General features: G+C 40.8%; 1 protein-coding gene across 1 annotated transcript; it reads right to left on the reverse strand.

Moving 5' to 3' along the window:
• Positions 1 to 400: 400 nt before the first annotated feature.
• On the reverse strand, positions 401 to 6,379 carry LOC115792310 (dual specificity protein kinase CLK4-like). The gene is made up of 12 exons (XM_030746790.1): positions 6,287 to 6,379; positions 6,063 to 6,154; positions 5,249 to 5,378; positions 3,932 to 3,998; positions 3,587 to 3,700; positions 3,221 to 3,387; positions 2,821 to 2,915; positions 2,526 to 2,655; positions 2,338 to 2,420; positions 2,177 to 2,256; positions 717 to 804; positions 401 to 630 (listed from the first exon to the last, which is right to left on the reverse strand). Exons 1-12 carry the CDS (start codon positions 6,321 to 6,323, stop codon positions 487 to 489), a joined length of 1,227 nt encoding a protein of 408 aa, XP_030602650.1. The 5' UTR covers positions 6,324 to 6,379; the 3' UTR covers positions 401 to 486.
• Between the last annotated feature and the right edge of the window lie 9,344 nt (positions 6,380 to 15,723).

The raw sequence follows: 15,723 nt of genomic DNA on the forward strand, positions 1-15,723 counted from the left end.
AAAGGAAAAATAATTCATTATATAAAACATTATTATGGACTGGGGACCTGTCCAGATTGTACCCAGCCTCTTGCCCTCTGAAGGCTGTGATATTCTCCAGCCTTCCCTGCCACGCTGCAGTTAAGAAAATGCATGGATGGATAGAAAGAACATATTCAAGACACACCAAAATCTAAAATATTTATTGACAAACAGCTGACAAAAATCAGTGAAAACATGGAATCAGAATATAGTATCATGGTGGGAGGTCACAAAATTATTTCAGACAGGAATGTTCTTTGATTCTATAAATATAGCTAAGAATGAAAAACTAAGTGATTAAATAATCTTCACTCTTTAGTTACAGCCTGAGGTAGATATTGAGTGTGTGTGTGTGTGTGTGTGTGTGTGTGTGTGTGTGTGTGTGTGTGTGTGTGTGTGTGTGTGTGTGTGTGTGTGTGTGTGTGTGTGTGTGGTGGTGTGGTGGGGGGATTAGCTGCACTGGTGCTAGTTCTGCATCCTCAGTGGGGTGAAGAACGGGTGCCACAGTGCCTCCTCCAGGGTGATCCGTTTGCACACGTCATACTCCAACATGCAGCTGAGCAGGTCGAACAGCTGCCTCTCCTCCTCCTTCTGTGTCTGCATGTACAGCTGAGAGACAAACATAATCTGACTTCCTGCAGCTACCAATTCTAGCTCACAGCTGCAGCTGACTGGTTGACGTGACTGCTGGGTACCTTGAGAGGTTGACAGTATTTCCTGATGTAGTCATCGTGGTTCTGCTCGTCCCAGTTCAGACACTCGTTGTGCACATAATGCTTCTTCCTACGCATATTACATGCACAGTGTTTATATTCATTTGCAGACAGAAACACCCTTTCTCAACACACTCTACTTCAATTTACACCTGCAGCTGAGGGGAGCATATTCGAAAAAGAGATAATGGATGGTCTGTAGCACTTCTAGCTCTCGGTGCTGCCATGTTTTGCTTTCCTGCATATGCATAATCCTTTTTTTTTGCTTTCCTGCCGATGCACAAATTCCTTGGACAATTGTCAAGAAAACTGTATGTAAATGTCTGTCCACTTGTTTCTATGTGAACAGGTGCAGGTGTAAAAGCTGGTGTTTTCAATAAAAAGGGAAAAAAATTGGAGGAAAAAAATGTGTGATGTGTTTGGACAAATGCCACGCAGCAGTTCTACCACATTTTTACATGATTTGTTTGACATTTCAGATTTCACTGATGATCTTTTAATCACAACTTCTCATCTTCTGCATATGTGGATGGAAATGTGCATTCATTTGCAGACTTTGGGGAAATTTAGCTGAGCTTTTTGCTAAATTTATGTGGAAAGCTGCATTTGGACTGTTCACCTCAGTGCTCAGAGGGATGTAATGAAGTGCTCTTTTATCACGCAGTGCAGGTTGAGTGCAGGAGTGCCAGTTAAGGTTTAGGCACCAATTAGGGATGCTTTTATGCAGCCTCCATGGGTACAAATGACCTGAGAGAAGGATGGGAAGGATGTTTTTAGATACAATGGATAATTAGACTACTAGCCCTTTTGCCAGGTCATGCTTTCATGTCATGTCTCAAATGTCCTTAGTTATAATTTATTTCTTTTTGTAGTTTTCAAGTACCCTTTCTCCATTTCTTCCACGGTATCTTGTCTGGGTCTCCTTCTGTTTATCTAAGGTCTCTTCTTCTGTTTTCATCATTTCCTGTTTTATTTTGGTGATCACTTTGCATGTGCGTTTTTGTTTTTTGCCTTCTTGTGTCTCACTGTTATTTTGCCTTTTATTTTTAACCAATTTCTCCTGAGTTTATTCTTCAGTTCTTTGAATGACTGTTCATAAACCTACCAGGTTAGCACATTTTGTTTCTCATTAAGTTTTTTTAAGTTCTTTTTTCTTTGCCTGAACTGCCTCTTTTGTCTGCATTTGGGTCCTCATTTGAAGTGCCACACAACAAAATCTACAATATACATAATGTGTTTATACAGTTACAGAATAAAACTTACTAAAAGAGACTAGAGCGATAGTGGACCCTGTGACATTACAGAGCTGATTCAGTATATTGTCATTATCATGTTAAACTATCTCATCAAAATACTGCAGAATTTCTTCCACATGACCAAAATACAAGAACCATTGATTCGCGTGTGTGTGTGTGTGTGTGTGTGTGTGTGTGTGTAGCTACCTGGTCTGTTTGAGCAGATGTGGGGGGATCGGTCCCAGGACTCTCTCCATCATGGCCAGATGTTCTTTACTGTCATGGGTCTGAAACAACACCAGCAGTTACACCCAGGATAGAAGAATATACTGCTACCCATGTGTGTGTCTCTATGTGTATGGGTGTACCAGGAAGAGTGCACGTCCGAGGTAAAACTCAGTAATGACACAGCCCAGACTCCAAACATCACATGACTGGTTCCAGCCCAGATCTGAGAACAAAAACACAAACAATTAGAAAAAAAAAAAAATGCAGATAACTTAATTCTCCCTCTCTCTCTGTGCGCTGTGTGTGCATGTGTGAGTTGTTTGTGTACCGAGTATGACCTCTGGAGCTCGGTAGTACCGCGTTGACACCAGGGATTCATGGTGTTCATGGTCAAACGTGGCCGTGCCAAAGTCCACCACCTTAACATCAAGACTCCTCAACTTCCTCTCTTCACACTCCTGACACAGACACCCCCCCCCAAAACACACACACACACACACACACACACACACACACACACACACACACACACACACACACACACACACACACACACAGCTGAACACCACATAGCAAACCTTAAAAAGACAAATGCCATTACTTTGTGTTTTTTTGTGTCTTACCAGGTCCTCATTATATTCCAGGTCATAGTCAGAGCACACAAACAGGATGTTCTCTGGCTTCAGGTCTGTGTGGGTCAGCTTGTTACGGTGCAGAACTGTAAAATACACAAAAATGCGAATTACAATTGAGCATCAAATAAACCTTTTTTTTCTTTTTGTAACTGAGGAACAGAGAGATAGACTTTCATAAGAGTTAGACTGTCCACACAGAAAGCAAACAAATACATAAAAATAAAAATACATAAATAAATCAATATCAGACAACATTTTATGGCTTTGTCATTTTGAGTTTCTCTCCTAAAATGACCTTTATAAAGTACAAGATGTTTCAGTTCCAGGATCACCAACGTAAACGGTCACTTATTGCATCCAGTCTCACAGAAACAAACACTTGACTCACAGCACACAGCTTTGATGATCTGGAAGGCCATGTGTCTGATCTGCTCCACACTGAACGGCAGGAACTCATTCTGTTGGAGGAACTCAAAGGTACTGAGGCCGAGCAGCTCAAACACGATGCAGATGTGACCTTTGTGCTCAAACCAGTCCAGCATCCTCACACAGGCACTGTCAGAAGAGATGAAATGTCCCAAACACATGAGGCAAAGCATTTCAGTAAAGGCTGGAGATTAGAAGGAGAACTCAATGCTAATGGCTAATTTTGAAAAGATCAAAAACAAGCTATTCTTACTCAGAGCCACCTCAGTTAACTGAATGGTGTCAAAGGCAAATGTAACACCCAGGATTTATTGTAAGCTACACTTACAATCTGTTGTCATCATCCAGGCGTTTGATCTCCTCCAGCACGGTGATCTCAGACCTCGCTACTTCACAGAAACAGTCAGTGTTCCTCATTATCTTCACAGCTACGTGCTCATCTCTGTTGAACAGACACACGGATGCACACAAACATGCAGAAGAAGACAAATGAGACTCCAATGATGCTACAAAAAATAATTTCTCCAGTACAGGTTTACATGAGGTTTGAGCTAATTTTGCCCTCTGAATGTTGTCAGGATGGATTGAAGCATAAAAACGTTTGATTAAAGCAAGATTAAATCTCACTGGAAGTACTCATTAATTAGAAGGCTTTTTCAGCATGCGTGTTTACTTCTGTATGTCGATACACTCCACGACTTTTCCAAATGTTCCTTCTCCCAGTGTACAGACAACTTCATCTGGGAAGGACAGACAGACATATATTTGGATCAGCAGTGTACACATTAGTGTCTTAAATTCAAAGGCTTGTGTGGCAGTGCAAATAGATAAAGAAACATTTCATCCACCACAAACAATTACGGCGGGGGGGGGGCAAATATAACCAGGATACTTGTAGTACTGCATCCTTCATTAGTAACAGCACAGCAGAGCATTTTAAAAAAAATCCTGGCAAATTGTTCTCACTTCTGTCAAAATATGCTTAAAAAGTGATTGTTGTCAGTTAGTTGCTTTTCTACAGGCAGAAGACAATGCTTCCAAATTATGGCATACAAATAAAGTTTCATCAAAAACAGTTGGCTTAATTACTGGTAATGTATTTCACCAGGTTAAGAACGCGAAAGGTTTAGCATCCTGGAGTAGGAGCCTGAGATTTTGTTTGCTAATGAAAATAAAGTAAATGAAAAGTCTGAAGGAAGCTCGACTACTCTGGGCTATAGACTGTATATAAAATATGGATGTAGGTATTGTCATGTCATCCAGTGGTTTTGGATGGTTTGTATCTATATTTTGCATTCTGAATGTTAGCGTTTTGGCCACTGCTATGTTGGGTTTTTGAAATTACCAACAGCACACACACGGTTTAGTTTAGCGTCTCTATTCTGGGGATCTATAACCCACCTATCAAAATGCATAGATATTTCTTTAAGACATACTGGCTTGCTAGGACACACCCTACAGTGGTATGACTGAAGCACATCTTCCAACGCTGACAATACGGTCGCTTTACTAAGAGAACCAAGGTTACAATGTAACTACGCGCTCTCACATTGTCCTGTTTGTGGTGGATGGAAATGGACTTTCTGTATTTAAGCTTAAGTGCAGATTCTCCTAAATCACCAGAGATTTCTGACAAAGAGATGGAAAATAATCTATTTTTATAATTTTCTTTGCACTTGTTTTTTTCTCTACACACAAGATGCCTTCAGTCAAAGTCAGACTAGTTTTCAGTTCACAACATAAAAAACCTCAAAAGAAATGAGTGATCATCAAAAGAACTGCACGACACCTATTCTGCACAGGACAGACAGGATTGATGGATGTGAGTCCCAAACTCAGTCGCTCTGTACCAGCTGAGGTACTCAGGTGAGCATAGTAACATTCTGGAGTTGCTAGTGGTGTGTGTTGTCCTTTTAGAAACTCCACACATTAAAGCTAAGACAAAGACAAAAAAAATGCCCCACTAAAGGGAAATGTTGGTGATAAGTACATCTTTCCTTCATCACAAGGCCGATGTGATAGACCAGGTGGCCCTCTTCCTCTTCATCATCCTCATAGCTCCTCCCCCTCTGACCACCCTCCACTCCATCATCATCAGCGCTGACGGCGGTGTCATCAGCCTGAGCGTTGGTTGTGTTTGAGTCAGATAAACGGACAAGAACGGGAAAGAGAAAGACAGACTGTCAGTTTGAAAAATGTACTTTTTTTTTTTTTTCAGGGAATTTAATTCCAATAATGGGACAGTTTGAAATTATTTAAAGTTGGAAAGATTCAGTTATGTCCTCTTTTCTGTTAAGATAAAACCATACAAGTGTCAGGAACCCTCTAGATTATATCAGAAATGACGAGCAAGATTTCTTTTTATAGTCAAAGTTTTAATTTCCAGTGTTCTGGGATGTGCTCCCATCCAAAACGAGACAAAGTTCAAATACAAAAATATATTTTATATAGAGATCCTATTTTATTGACTGAATTGCAGTGGCTTCTTTGGTGTAATGTTGTTACACGAGACACTGCTGTTGCCATATTATTTCTGACTTGTTGCTTTTTATTTTCCATCTGAAATAACAATTAATGTAATGTAAATTACTCACATTCATATAGCACTACTGACCTCTCAAATTGCTTTGGTTTACAATACTGCAGAATTATTATTATTCATGTTAATTAATATTAATAATTATTATATAATTAAGAATCTAATTAAGAATCAGTGGAAAACAAGAATTGGAAAAGAGCCTCTGAAACCTCCGACTATCCAGAATCAGGTAAAATAGGGGGAGTCAGAAAAAAAGTTATCACACCAAGTTATGAATTTGTGGGGTGGTGTAGCGTGCACACTGGTTGAAGTTTCCAGTCTTTGTATCAGTCTGGAGGTCAGGTTTGGGGTCACCATCTACCAAAGGAGAGAGAAACTTCAAAAGAGTTTCAGTAAACACTGTCATCACAAACATCCTGTAACCTCTGACCCCAGTAACAGACCAAAAAAGGCAAGTTAAACCAAAAACCTAAGAGGAAAAAATGTTACCTCTCCAGTACTCAGAGTCATCGTCCTTTCTGCCCATAGTACTGCTGTCAGCACTTGATCTGACTTTGCCTCCTCCTCCTCCACACTCTGGAGATGTCTGGAAAGGTTAAGAAGAAGAAGAAGCAGCTTTCATTCACACAGGGCTGTTTGAAAATGTCAGGCTTTAAAAAGCATAACATCGAATTGGCCTCTGCAGCCACAGTAAGGCATTTCACATTCAGCTTCACAGGCTAAACTCTGCATCACCACACTTGGCTTTTGCTTTTGTATTAAACACACGAGCGCGGTCATGTTATCCTGCTAGAATTTAGGAATGAAAGGTGCCAAATGAATTGGGACAAACGACAGGGGGGCTTTTTTCTCTTTATCTTTGTATGTGTGGATTCAAAAATATAAATTATTTACTGCCACATTGGCAGCATTTTAAGCAAGTTTTACTCTTGCATGAGGCCAGTATGTTTTTTTTAATCTGAATTTTTATGTGCATTTTATATTTTTATCTTATAAATTGTATAAGTTGGCTGTTTAAGGTACTAAATAGAGTCCACTTTTCAGTCTTTATAATCAAAAATGATCCCAACATATGAGACAGATTTAATTACATTTGTCATACTTTTATTCTTGTTTATTGTTTCATGTATTTATGTATCAGTTGTTTTAATATACAGAGACACTGTTAGCTGCTTTATGTGTTCTGTGTTGTTCTGCTGTTTAGAAGAAACAAACAAAAAAAAAAAAGGAATCTGAATTTATATTGCTGATCATTTAATCATTGATCATATGGCGCCCGGGTGGCTCAGTGGTGGAGCAGGCAACCACATACATATGCCACATTACGGTGCGGGCGGTGCAGGTTTGGCCTGTCACCAGTTTGCGTGTGTCTTTCCCCCATTTCCTGCTGTCTCCCTCTACTGCAGACAAAAGCCACTGTGGCCAAAAATGCAAAAGAAAAAAATCACTGATTGTTCTTTTCTCTTAATGATTCATTTGTATTTTTTAATGGCTAATGGTAACAGTAGGGTTACATTAGTTAACTTGAAGGCTGTGGGTTTTGTAAAAATAACTAAATAAAAATAACCCTGGTACTCAGGCCTGACAGGGGTGAGCTTGGCCCAGGTGAGCTGCCAGGTTTTTAATATGAAAACCCTGGTGTGTTATTAGGCCAGCATAATGTTTGCCAATCAATCCTGGTTTTGATCTGATATTTAATAAAGATGAATACTACCAGACTCATCTCAGAACTGATGTATCTGAGGAAGCTACGTTATCTTGGGTGACTGACCCTTCAACAATGACCCGTCCACAAGCTTACAGTTCACTGGGTCTCCTTTCATTCTATTTCTTATACATCTTTTCATCACTTTATTTACCTTTTCCTGTAGTATACAGTACTTGTACTATTGCTATGTATTTTTAACTTTTTTAAGTTAAACATTAATACCTACAATTAGCACTTTGAAATATCCCCGTTTGTTCATTTCGTTTCAAGAAGAATAAGTAATGAAAACTCTTTCTCTTTTAAATATATAATTAGTGGAATAACTTCATTTTGGTTGACCAGCCTATGAGATGCTGAGAAGCTTTTTAACTCTTGAAGGTCTGTTAGGGTTCTCTTCCTCCCTCCTGTGAACTGGATCTGTCCCTGTGTGCCCGCCTGGTTCAGCTGTGTCTGATCGACTGTAAATCAGCACTGAGGATGGCTCAATCCTGCCGACAACATGCAGGACCGCAGTCACTCACTTAAGATTATACAACACCCACTACTCAATGGCCACTGCCAGGTCTAGAGAGTGTGCCAGTAATAACACAGCTAGAGGAGGCCTTTAGGCATCTCTATAGGGATATATATATATATACATAAAACAAAATTAAGCAACTAATTTAACTCTACATTTATGATACATGATATCACATACATTTTGGCCATTGATTTGATGTTAAAAGCTTTTTCGTGTGAGCGTTTCAAACAAGTGACTATTTGAAAAAGGGTGTGGACAATAACGTGACCCTAACCCAATATGGTTACCACCTCACTCATGTTAAGACATTAGCCACAGAGCCTCCAGCTCACACAGCATCTTAGGGTGTTGCCAATCCCATCACTTCCCAAAATACAACAACTTTCCAAAAAGTACAAAGACAAATGATAAATTAATAAATGTTGCATTTTCCCTGCTGCCATGTGAATATTAGGGTTTGGGGAAAGGAAACGTGGTTTGGATTCAAGTAACAGAGGAACTACATCCTTCAGGAATAATTGCTGTGATTAAAAGAAGCAGCTGTTGACTTGATATAAAACAGGAGACAGTCTCAACATTTAAGCACTCCAGATCTCTGCAGACAGTTGCTTTGCTTTAATTGTAATGAAAAGTCATAATATCGGCCTTGTCGTTTGAAAATCACTATAAAATGCTCTCTGGACAACTGCTGAAACATCTAATCCACTTTCTGTGGTATGCACTGTAGACTTTTCTTGTGTTCCTTTCAGCTCTATTTATTTGTACCCTTCTCTGTATTATGTAATAGTGTTAGGCATATTTTGTTAATAGGGCAAAGCCATGTTTATCAGCATCCAATTAGACATGCAAGACGTGATGACGTCAGTGTCCTTGCAGTTCCCCATGCGCACCACTAGTTTTACATATGTTTTTTTTTTGAATAAACGGCTGAGTCCACAGTGTGTGTGAAGAATGCCAGCCAACGGAGAAAATGTTGTCGAGTGTTTCTCTTATGCTAAGTTAGTCGTATAAAGTTCACTGTGTAACCTAAGTAAAACGCAAGTGCTGCTGCGCAGGGATGGCGAATATCCCCACAGGTTATGGGCCCAGTCACTTGGGGCACAGGTGGAGCAGACTTTTGTTCGACGGCGAAGAGAAAAGTTACGAACTTTGGGAAGCAAGGTTCCTCGCGCACATGGAGCTTCGTAATCTCAGGGAAACCATTACAGAGATGCCTGAAATCGACGAGGAGGACGAAGTAGCTCTCGCCGAGGACGAGGCAAAGAATGGTGAGGCTTACGCCGAACTTGTGCAAGTATTGGACAACAAAAGTTTATCGTTAGTCATGAGAGAGGCTGAACGAGACGGAAGAAAGGCGCTGGAGATTCTGCGAAAGCATTACGTTGGCAAAGACAAACCACGGGTCGTGAGTCTTTACTGTGAACTGTCCTCACTCTGTAAAGTTAGCGATGAGACAATTACCGAATACATAATTCGAGCAGAGACTATTTTCACGTCATTAAGGAGAGCAGACGAACAAATTAGTGATGGACTTATGATTGCAATGGTGGTGAAAGGGCTACCAGAGTCCTACAAACCATTCGTTGTGCACGTGACACAGTCAGATGAAGCCCTGACTTTTGGCGAGTTTAAAAGTAAACTACGCAGTTATGAAAGTACAGAGAAATATGGAATAGGAGACGTGACTGAGGACAATGTGATGAGAACAAGCGGGGCAACGAAAGTGCGCGGCAGAGGCCGAGGAAAGAAGGTGGACATGGCCGAGGTGGAGTGCTACGCGTGCGGGAAACGAGGACACATGGCCCGAGCATGCCCCAACGACGTGCAACAGAGGAGAGAGGATCGAGCATGGGACACACCACAGCGTGGAAAAAGGCGCGGACGCGGCCGAGGCCGTGACCAACTCAAGAAAGCGGATGAACCGACAGATGCACAGTCGTCATTTTTCTTTAAGATGAGTGACTGTCGAGTGCAAGGAGAAAACAAGAAAGGGCTCATGGTCGACTGCGGAGCCACATCGCACATGATCAACAACGCCACCAAGTTCAAAACGGTGGACAAGAGCTTCAGACCAGAGGACCACATGATCGAGCTGGCCGACGGAACCAAGGTGAGCGGCATGGCGAAGATGAGGGGAGACGCCGAGGTCTACTTGCTGGACAGCGAGGGGCGACGAGTGAGAACGAGACTCAAGCGGGCGCTCTACATCCCATCGTTCCCGCAGAACATCTTTTCCGTCAAGGCAGCGACAGGCAACGGCGCAGAGATCCGATTCAAAGACGGCGATGACTGGCTGGTCAACAGGGACGGTACAAAGTTCAAAATGGATGTGTATGGTAGGCTGTATTACCTTAGCACAGTTGAAAGTGAAAACATTGATGAAGTGTATGGTTGTCATGATATGCAAACGTGGCACAAAATACTAGGTCATTGTAATTTTTGATGACATTGTAAAGTTAGAGAGTGTTGTTGAAGGGATGTCTATTAAGGGCAAAAATAAGTCAAACCAAAATTGTGAAATATGCACGCAGGGCAAATTCACACAAAGCAGAAACAGACAGGCAGATGCAAAGGCAACATCCATACTTGAGCTAGTGCACACAGACTTGTGCGGCCCAATAGAACCAGCAGATAAAGATGGGTACAAGTATGCAATAGCATTTACAGACGATTACAGTGGGATGATTTTTCCATACTTTCTGAAGGCAAAAAGCTATGCAGCGCAAGCTACAGAAAAATTCATGGCCGATGTAGCTCCATATGGAAAGATTAAGTGTATAAGGAGTGATAACGGAACGGAATTTACAGGGCAAGAGTTCCAGTCCTTACTTAGGAGTAATCGGATAAGGCACGAGACAAGTGCACCCTACTCACCCCATCAGAACGGAACGGCCGAAAGAGGATGGAGAACCTTATTCGAGATGGCAAGATGCATGCTGTTGGAGAGTAAACTCCCAAAGCAGTTGTGGACATACGCAGTGCAAACAGCAGCTCAGATTCGCAACAGGCGTTACAGTAAGCGTCTAGAGCAGACACCTTACTATGTTTTTACAGGGAAAGCACCCAACCTGTCTAACATGAAGGTATTCGGATCTGAATGTTACGCGTATAAGCAGGATAAAAAGAAGCTGGATGCTAGGAGTGACAAAGGAATCTTTGTAGGCTACGATAAGTATAGCCCAGCTTACAACATCTACTATCTGGACACAGGAAAAGTCCTAAAACATAGACTGGTGAAAGCAATCACTAAAAGCAGTGCAGATAGCCAGACACAGACCAGTTATGATTTGGAGGATGATACAGAGAGCTATGGAGATGCAACACCAAAGGTAGAGAGTCAGGATCAGGGACAGTCTGAGGAGACTAGAGAGCCTAGTGTGGAGACAACTGAGGCAGGTCCAACCCAGACAGATGGTACAGAGAATGAGCAGGTAGAACAGAGGTATCCTGTGAGGGAGAGAAAGGCTCCTGATTACCTAAAAGAGTATCAATGTAAGGCAGAGTGTGATGAAACAGAAAATTTGGATTATTTCTACAGAGTGACCTATGGTGTACCTAAAACGTTTAGTGAGGCAATGAATTCAGGAAAATCAAAACTGTGGAGCGATGCGATGAAAGAAGAGATGCAATCCTTAACTGAGAATAAAACTTTCACATTGACACCACTGCCACGGGGTAAACAAGCAGTGGGAGGTCGCTGGGTATATGCAGTAAAAGAAAGTCCAGATGGGTCTGAGACTTGTAAAGCCAGATATGTGGCAAAGGGGTACGGTCAGGTGGAAGGGATTGACTACAAAGAGACATTTTCACCTACTGCCAATATGACCTCAGTCCGAGCATTGATGCAGGTTGCCGTGCAGGAGGATCTTATCCTTCACCAAATGGATGTAAAGACTGCTTACTTGCATGCTCCCATGGACTGTGAGGTATATATGGAGCAACCCGAAGGTTTTGAGGTCAAGTCAAAAACAGGAGAAAATCTTGTGTGTAAACTCAACAAGTCATTGTATGGGTTAAAACAGTCCGGTCGCAACTGGAATATGTTACTGCATGAACACCTTACAGGGAATGGTTTTGTGCAAAATGATGCTGATCATTGTGTCTACACCAGGGAATCTGGGAATGAGAAAGTCATGCTGTTAGTGTGGGTTGATGACTTAATCATAGCAGCCAGTGACAACACCATATTGAGAGATGTGAAAGAAATGCTGAAGAGAAGGTTTAAGATGAAAGATATGGGTCCACTTAAACACTTCCTAGGTATTGATTTTAACTACAGTGATGGAGAAATCAAAATGACACAGAAGAGACACATTGAGAAAATGTTAGCCAGATTTGGAATGTGTGAATGCAAACCGAGAGCCACCCCATCTGAGCAAAAATTACATTTTGACAATGATGGTGATGTAATTGATTCATCAGGCTACAGAGAGATAGTGGGTAGCTTGATATACATTATGACATGTACTAGGCCCGACTTAAGTTGGATAGTTATCAAACTATCACAACACTTGGCAGAGCCAAAGCAACAGCATTGGACTGCTGCAAAACATTTACTGAGGTACTTAAAGGGTACTATGGATCAGGAATTACACTACAGGAAATGTGACAAAAACCTACAGCTTGAGGCGTATAGTGACGCTGATTGGGCAGCTGACAAAAATGACAGGAGAAGCACCACTGGATATTGTTTCAGCTTAGCTGAGACCGGTGCAGTAATCTCATGGAAAAGCAGGAAGCAGCCAACAGTGGCGCTATCTAGCTGTGAAGCAGAGTACATGGCTCTAGCAGCCGCTACTCAGGAGAGCATGTACCTTGTTCAATTACTGAAAGGGATGGATGGTAATAACAAACATCTACCAGTCAAAATTTATGAGGATAACCAGGGGGCAATAGCATTATCGAAGAACCCAGTATGCAGGCAGAGAAGCAAACATGTGGATATAAAATATCACTTTGTACGGTCTGCACACACAGAGGGGAAAATCAATGTTGTTTACTGTCCTACTGCAGATATGATAGCTGATGTATTTACCAAACCAGTGTCAAAGGTCAAATTTGAAAAATTCATGGGTTATTTGTTTGGAGAGTAATGGAAGCTGACAGTGCAAATAACGTAATGAAGAAGAATGTTTTTTTTTTTTTTTAATTAGTTTTCTTTGAACTGTCAGTATGTGAAATGTTTTGTTTTCCACTTTACAGTAGAGAGAGCTGTAAACATGTTTTTGAGTGGGAGTGTTAGGCATATTTTGTTAATAGGGCAAAGCCATGTTTATCAGCATCCAATTAGACATGCAAGACGTGATGACGTCAGTGTCCTTGCAGTTCCCCATGCGCACCACTAGTTTTACATATGTTTTTTTTTTGAATAAACGGCTGAGTCCACAGTGTGTGTGAAGAATGCCAGCCAATGGAGAAAATGTTGTCGAGTGTTTCTCTTATGCTAAGTTAGTCGTATAAAGTTCACTGTGTAACCTAAGTAAAACGCAAGTGCTGCTGCGCAGGGATGGCGAATATCCCCACAAATAGGATAAAATTCAATCTGAATAGTTGAGCTAGGTGAGTGACTGCTTTAATTGGAGGGGATTATTTAGACCTACCAGCTGTAGTTTAACAGTTCATCTGATACGCCTGAAAATACACTTAGATGAAATCTAACAACAGCTCTAACTGAGCTCTGAAAGACATCCAGACCGCAGAGCTCCAACAATGAGCACTATGTCTGCTAATGCACGGCTGCTGTGTAGTGTCCAGTCATGTGACATCCTAAGAATACTGCAAGAACATGAGTTAAATAAAGCAGTTAAATGTCTCAACACCATGGCTATGACAACATTTCTGGTTGGCTGGCAGGTTTACTTATACACTTCTTCTTATTATCTGTCATATATAGTATTGCTATCATGATGGAAGTTCATATTATACATGTGTATCAGTGTATCAAACAATAAAAAAAAGCTCAGACTTCAAACGCCTCTAAATGCTCCTTTCAGACTGTTGTTGTTCTTGGTATGATCTCAATGAAGGAAGCACATTCTCAGTATAGTAATCGCAGGCTCAGCTCTGACCACCTTCAAACCTGTTGTTTACAAAGAGCATCCAATCAGAACAAAGTTGGCTTAAAGTAGTGTAAAGGGATAAACTGTTCCACGGCCCAGTATGAGATAAAAACGGATTATTTTTAACTGTGAATCATGCAAAGATACTTCAGCAGAGTCCAATAACTAATAACAACATGTAAACAAGTTGGGTAATATTTAGGAAGCAGGTTTTGAGCACGACTTCTCTTTGTAGTCTATGTACTTAAAATCCAGTGTAATTGTAAAGAACCAGATCAGATTATTCAGTACAGCAAATGCAGTGACTTGCATTTACTGTATTGAATTGCATGAAAATTGAATTCAATAGACCAGGATGGTAACTGTGCAGTGTTATTACAAGTTAGGTATAAAGTTACTGCATTTGACTCTGTTAATTATGCTGGCCTTTTTCTGGTCTATTATTCTTTCCCAACAATGCACATATTCCTTTTTCTTATTATTTCTGAAACATTTTAACACAGTTCACATTTGCATATATTTGCATTATAGCCTACTGTATGGCTCCATCTTTTAAGAAACATAAACTATTTTACACGTTGTTTAATTGTTACATTTGAAATGTTGTTTGATATTGTAGTTTTTTTAAAAAGTCCATGTTCTTTTTCTGCTTTTTTTCCCCCACTACATGTTTGTCATTGCAAGCAACAAGAGTGTGTAAACTAACTTTGCAATAAAAGTGATTCTGATTCTGATTAAAGAACAAACTAAAGAAGAATTAAAAGGTTATAACAGTGTCACACCACCACTGTACTTTTTTCTATTATATAGTAGCTAGATTTGATTATTTTGGGAGTTTAGAGTTGTTTTAATATATAACTCCATTTTCTTTGACATTTTCATCCACATGGGGAATCAAATAATAATAGAACAGAATTGAATAGCCCTTTATTGTCATTGTAAATGGTACAATGAAATAATAATAATAATTAGAATTATTCATTTATTTCTTGAGTTCAATATCAGCTTAAATTTGTAATTTGTAATATTTTGCAAATCAATTTACTGGTAATTTTGCTTTGAAAAAAAAAATCTTTCTAACTTTAAAAGCTCGTACTGGTTAAACATTTGTTAAACCAAAGGCACACAGTGAGAGCCTCCTCTTACAAAAGACTTTGCTGTGTTTAGTGAAAGCGAGCTATCTGTTTACCTGTCTCTCGTGTTGGAGCTGTGGTGTCTTCCGCTTCTCTTCCCTCTGCTGTTTGACCTCCCGCAGGTCTGAGAAACTTATCCTCCTCTTCTCCAGCTTCCTCCGGACACCCTTCCACGCCCCCCCCCCCGGGGCAACACAACCACTTGTTGCCACATGGCATATCTGCCAAACAAGGAGAGGCAAAAATGGCCTCCGTGGTGCAATAAAATATTATGTCCTGCAGGAAACCAAGCCATGGACATTCAAGGCAGTAAAATCCTCTGCCAGCTGTAATGAAAAAGGACACGAGGCTGCTCCTGCCTCGACCCCTGGCCTCACCCTGCAAGGGCTCCTCTTTCATCCTGCAGGAAAAAAACATAGCGTACTGTGTCTGAAACTGTGGATACAGGATGATGCAGGATATTGGGTGATGTAAGCACACGTTCCACCTGCAAATCATACACAACT

This window comes from Archocentrus centrarchus, chromosome 14, assembly GCF_007364275.1.
Source record: "Archocentrus centrarchus isolate MPI-CPG fArcCen1 chromosome 14, fArcCen1, whole genome shotgun sequence".
NCBI classification, from domain to species: Eukaryota; Metazoa; Chordata; class Actinopteri; order Cichliformes; family Cichlidae; genus Archocentrus; species Archocentrus centrarchus.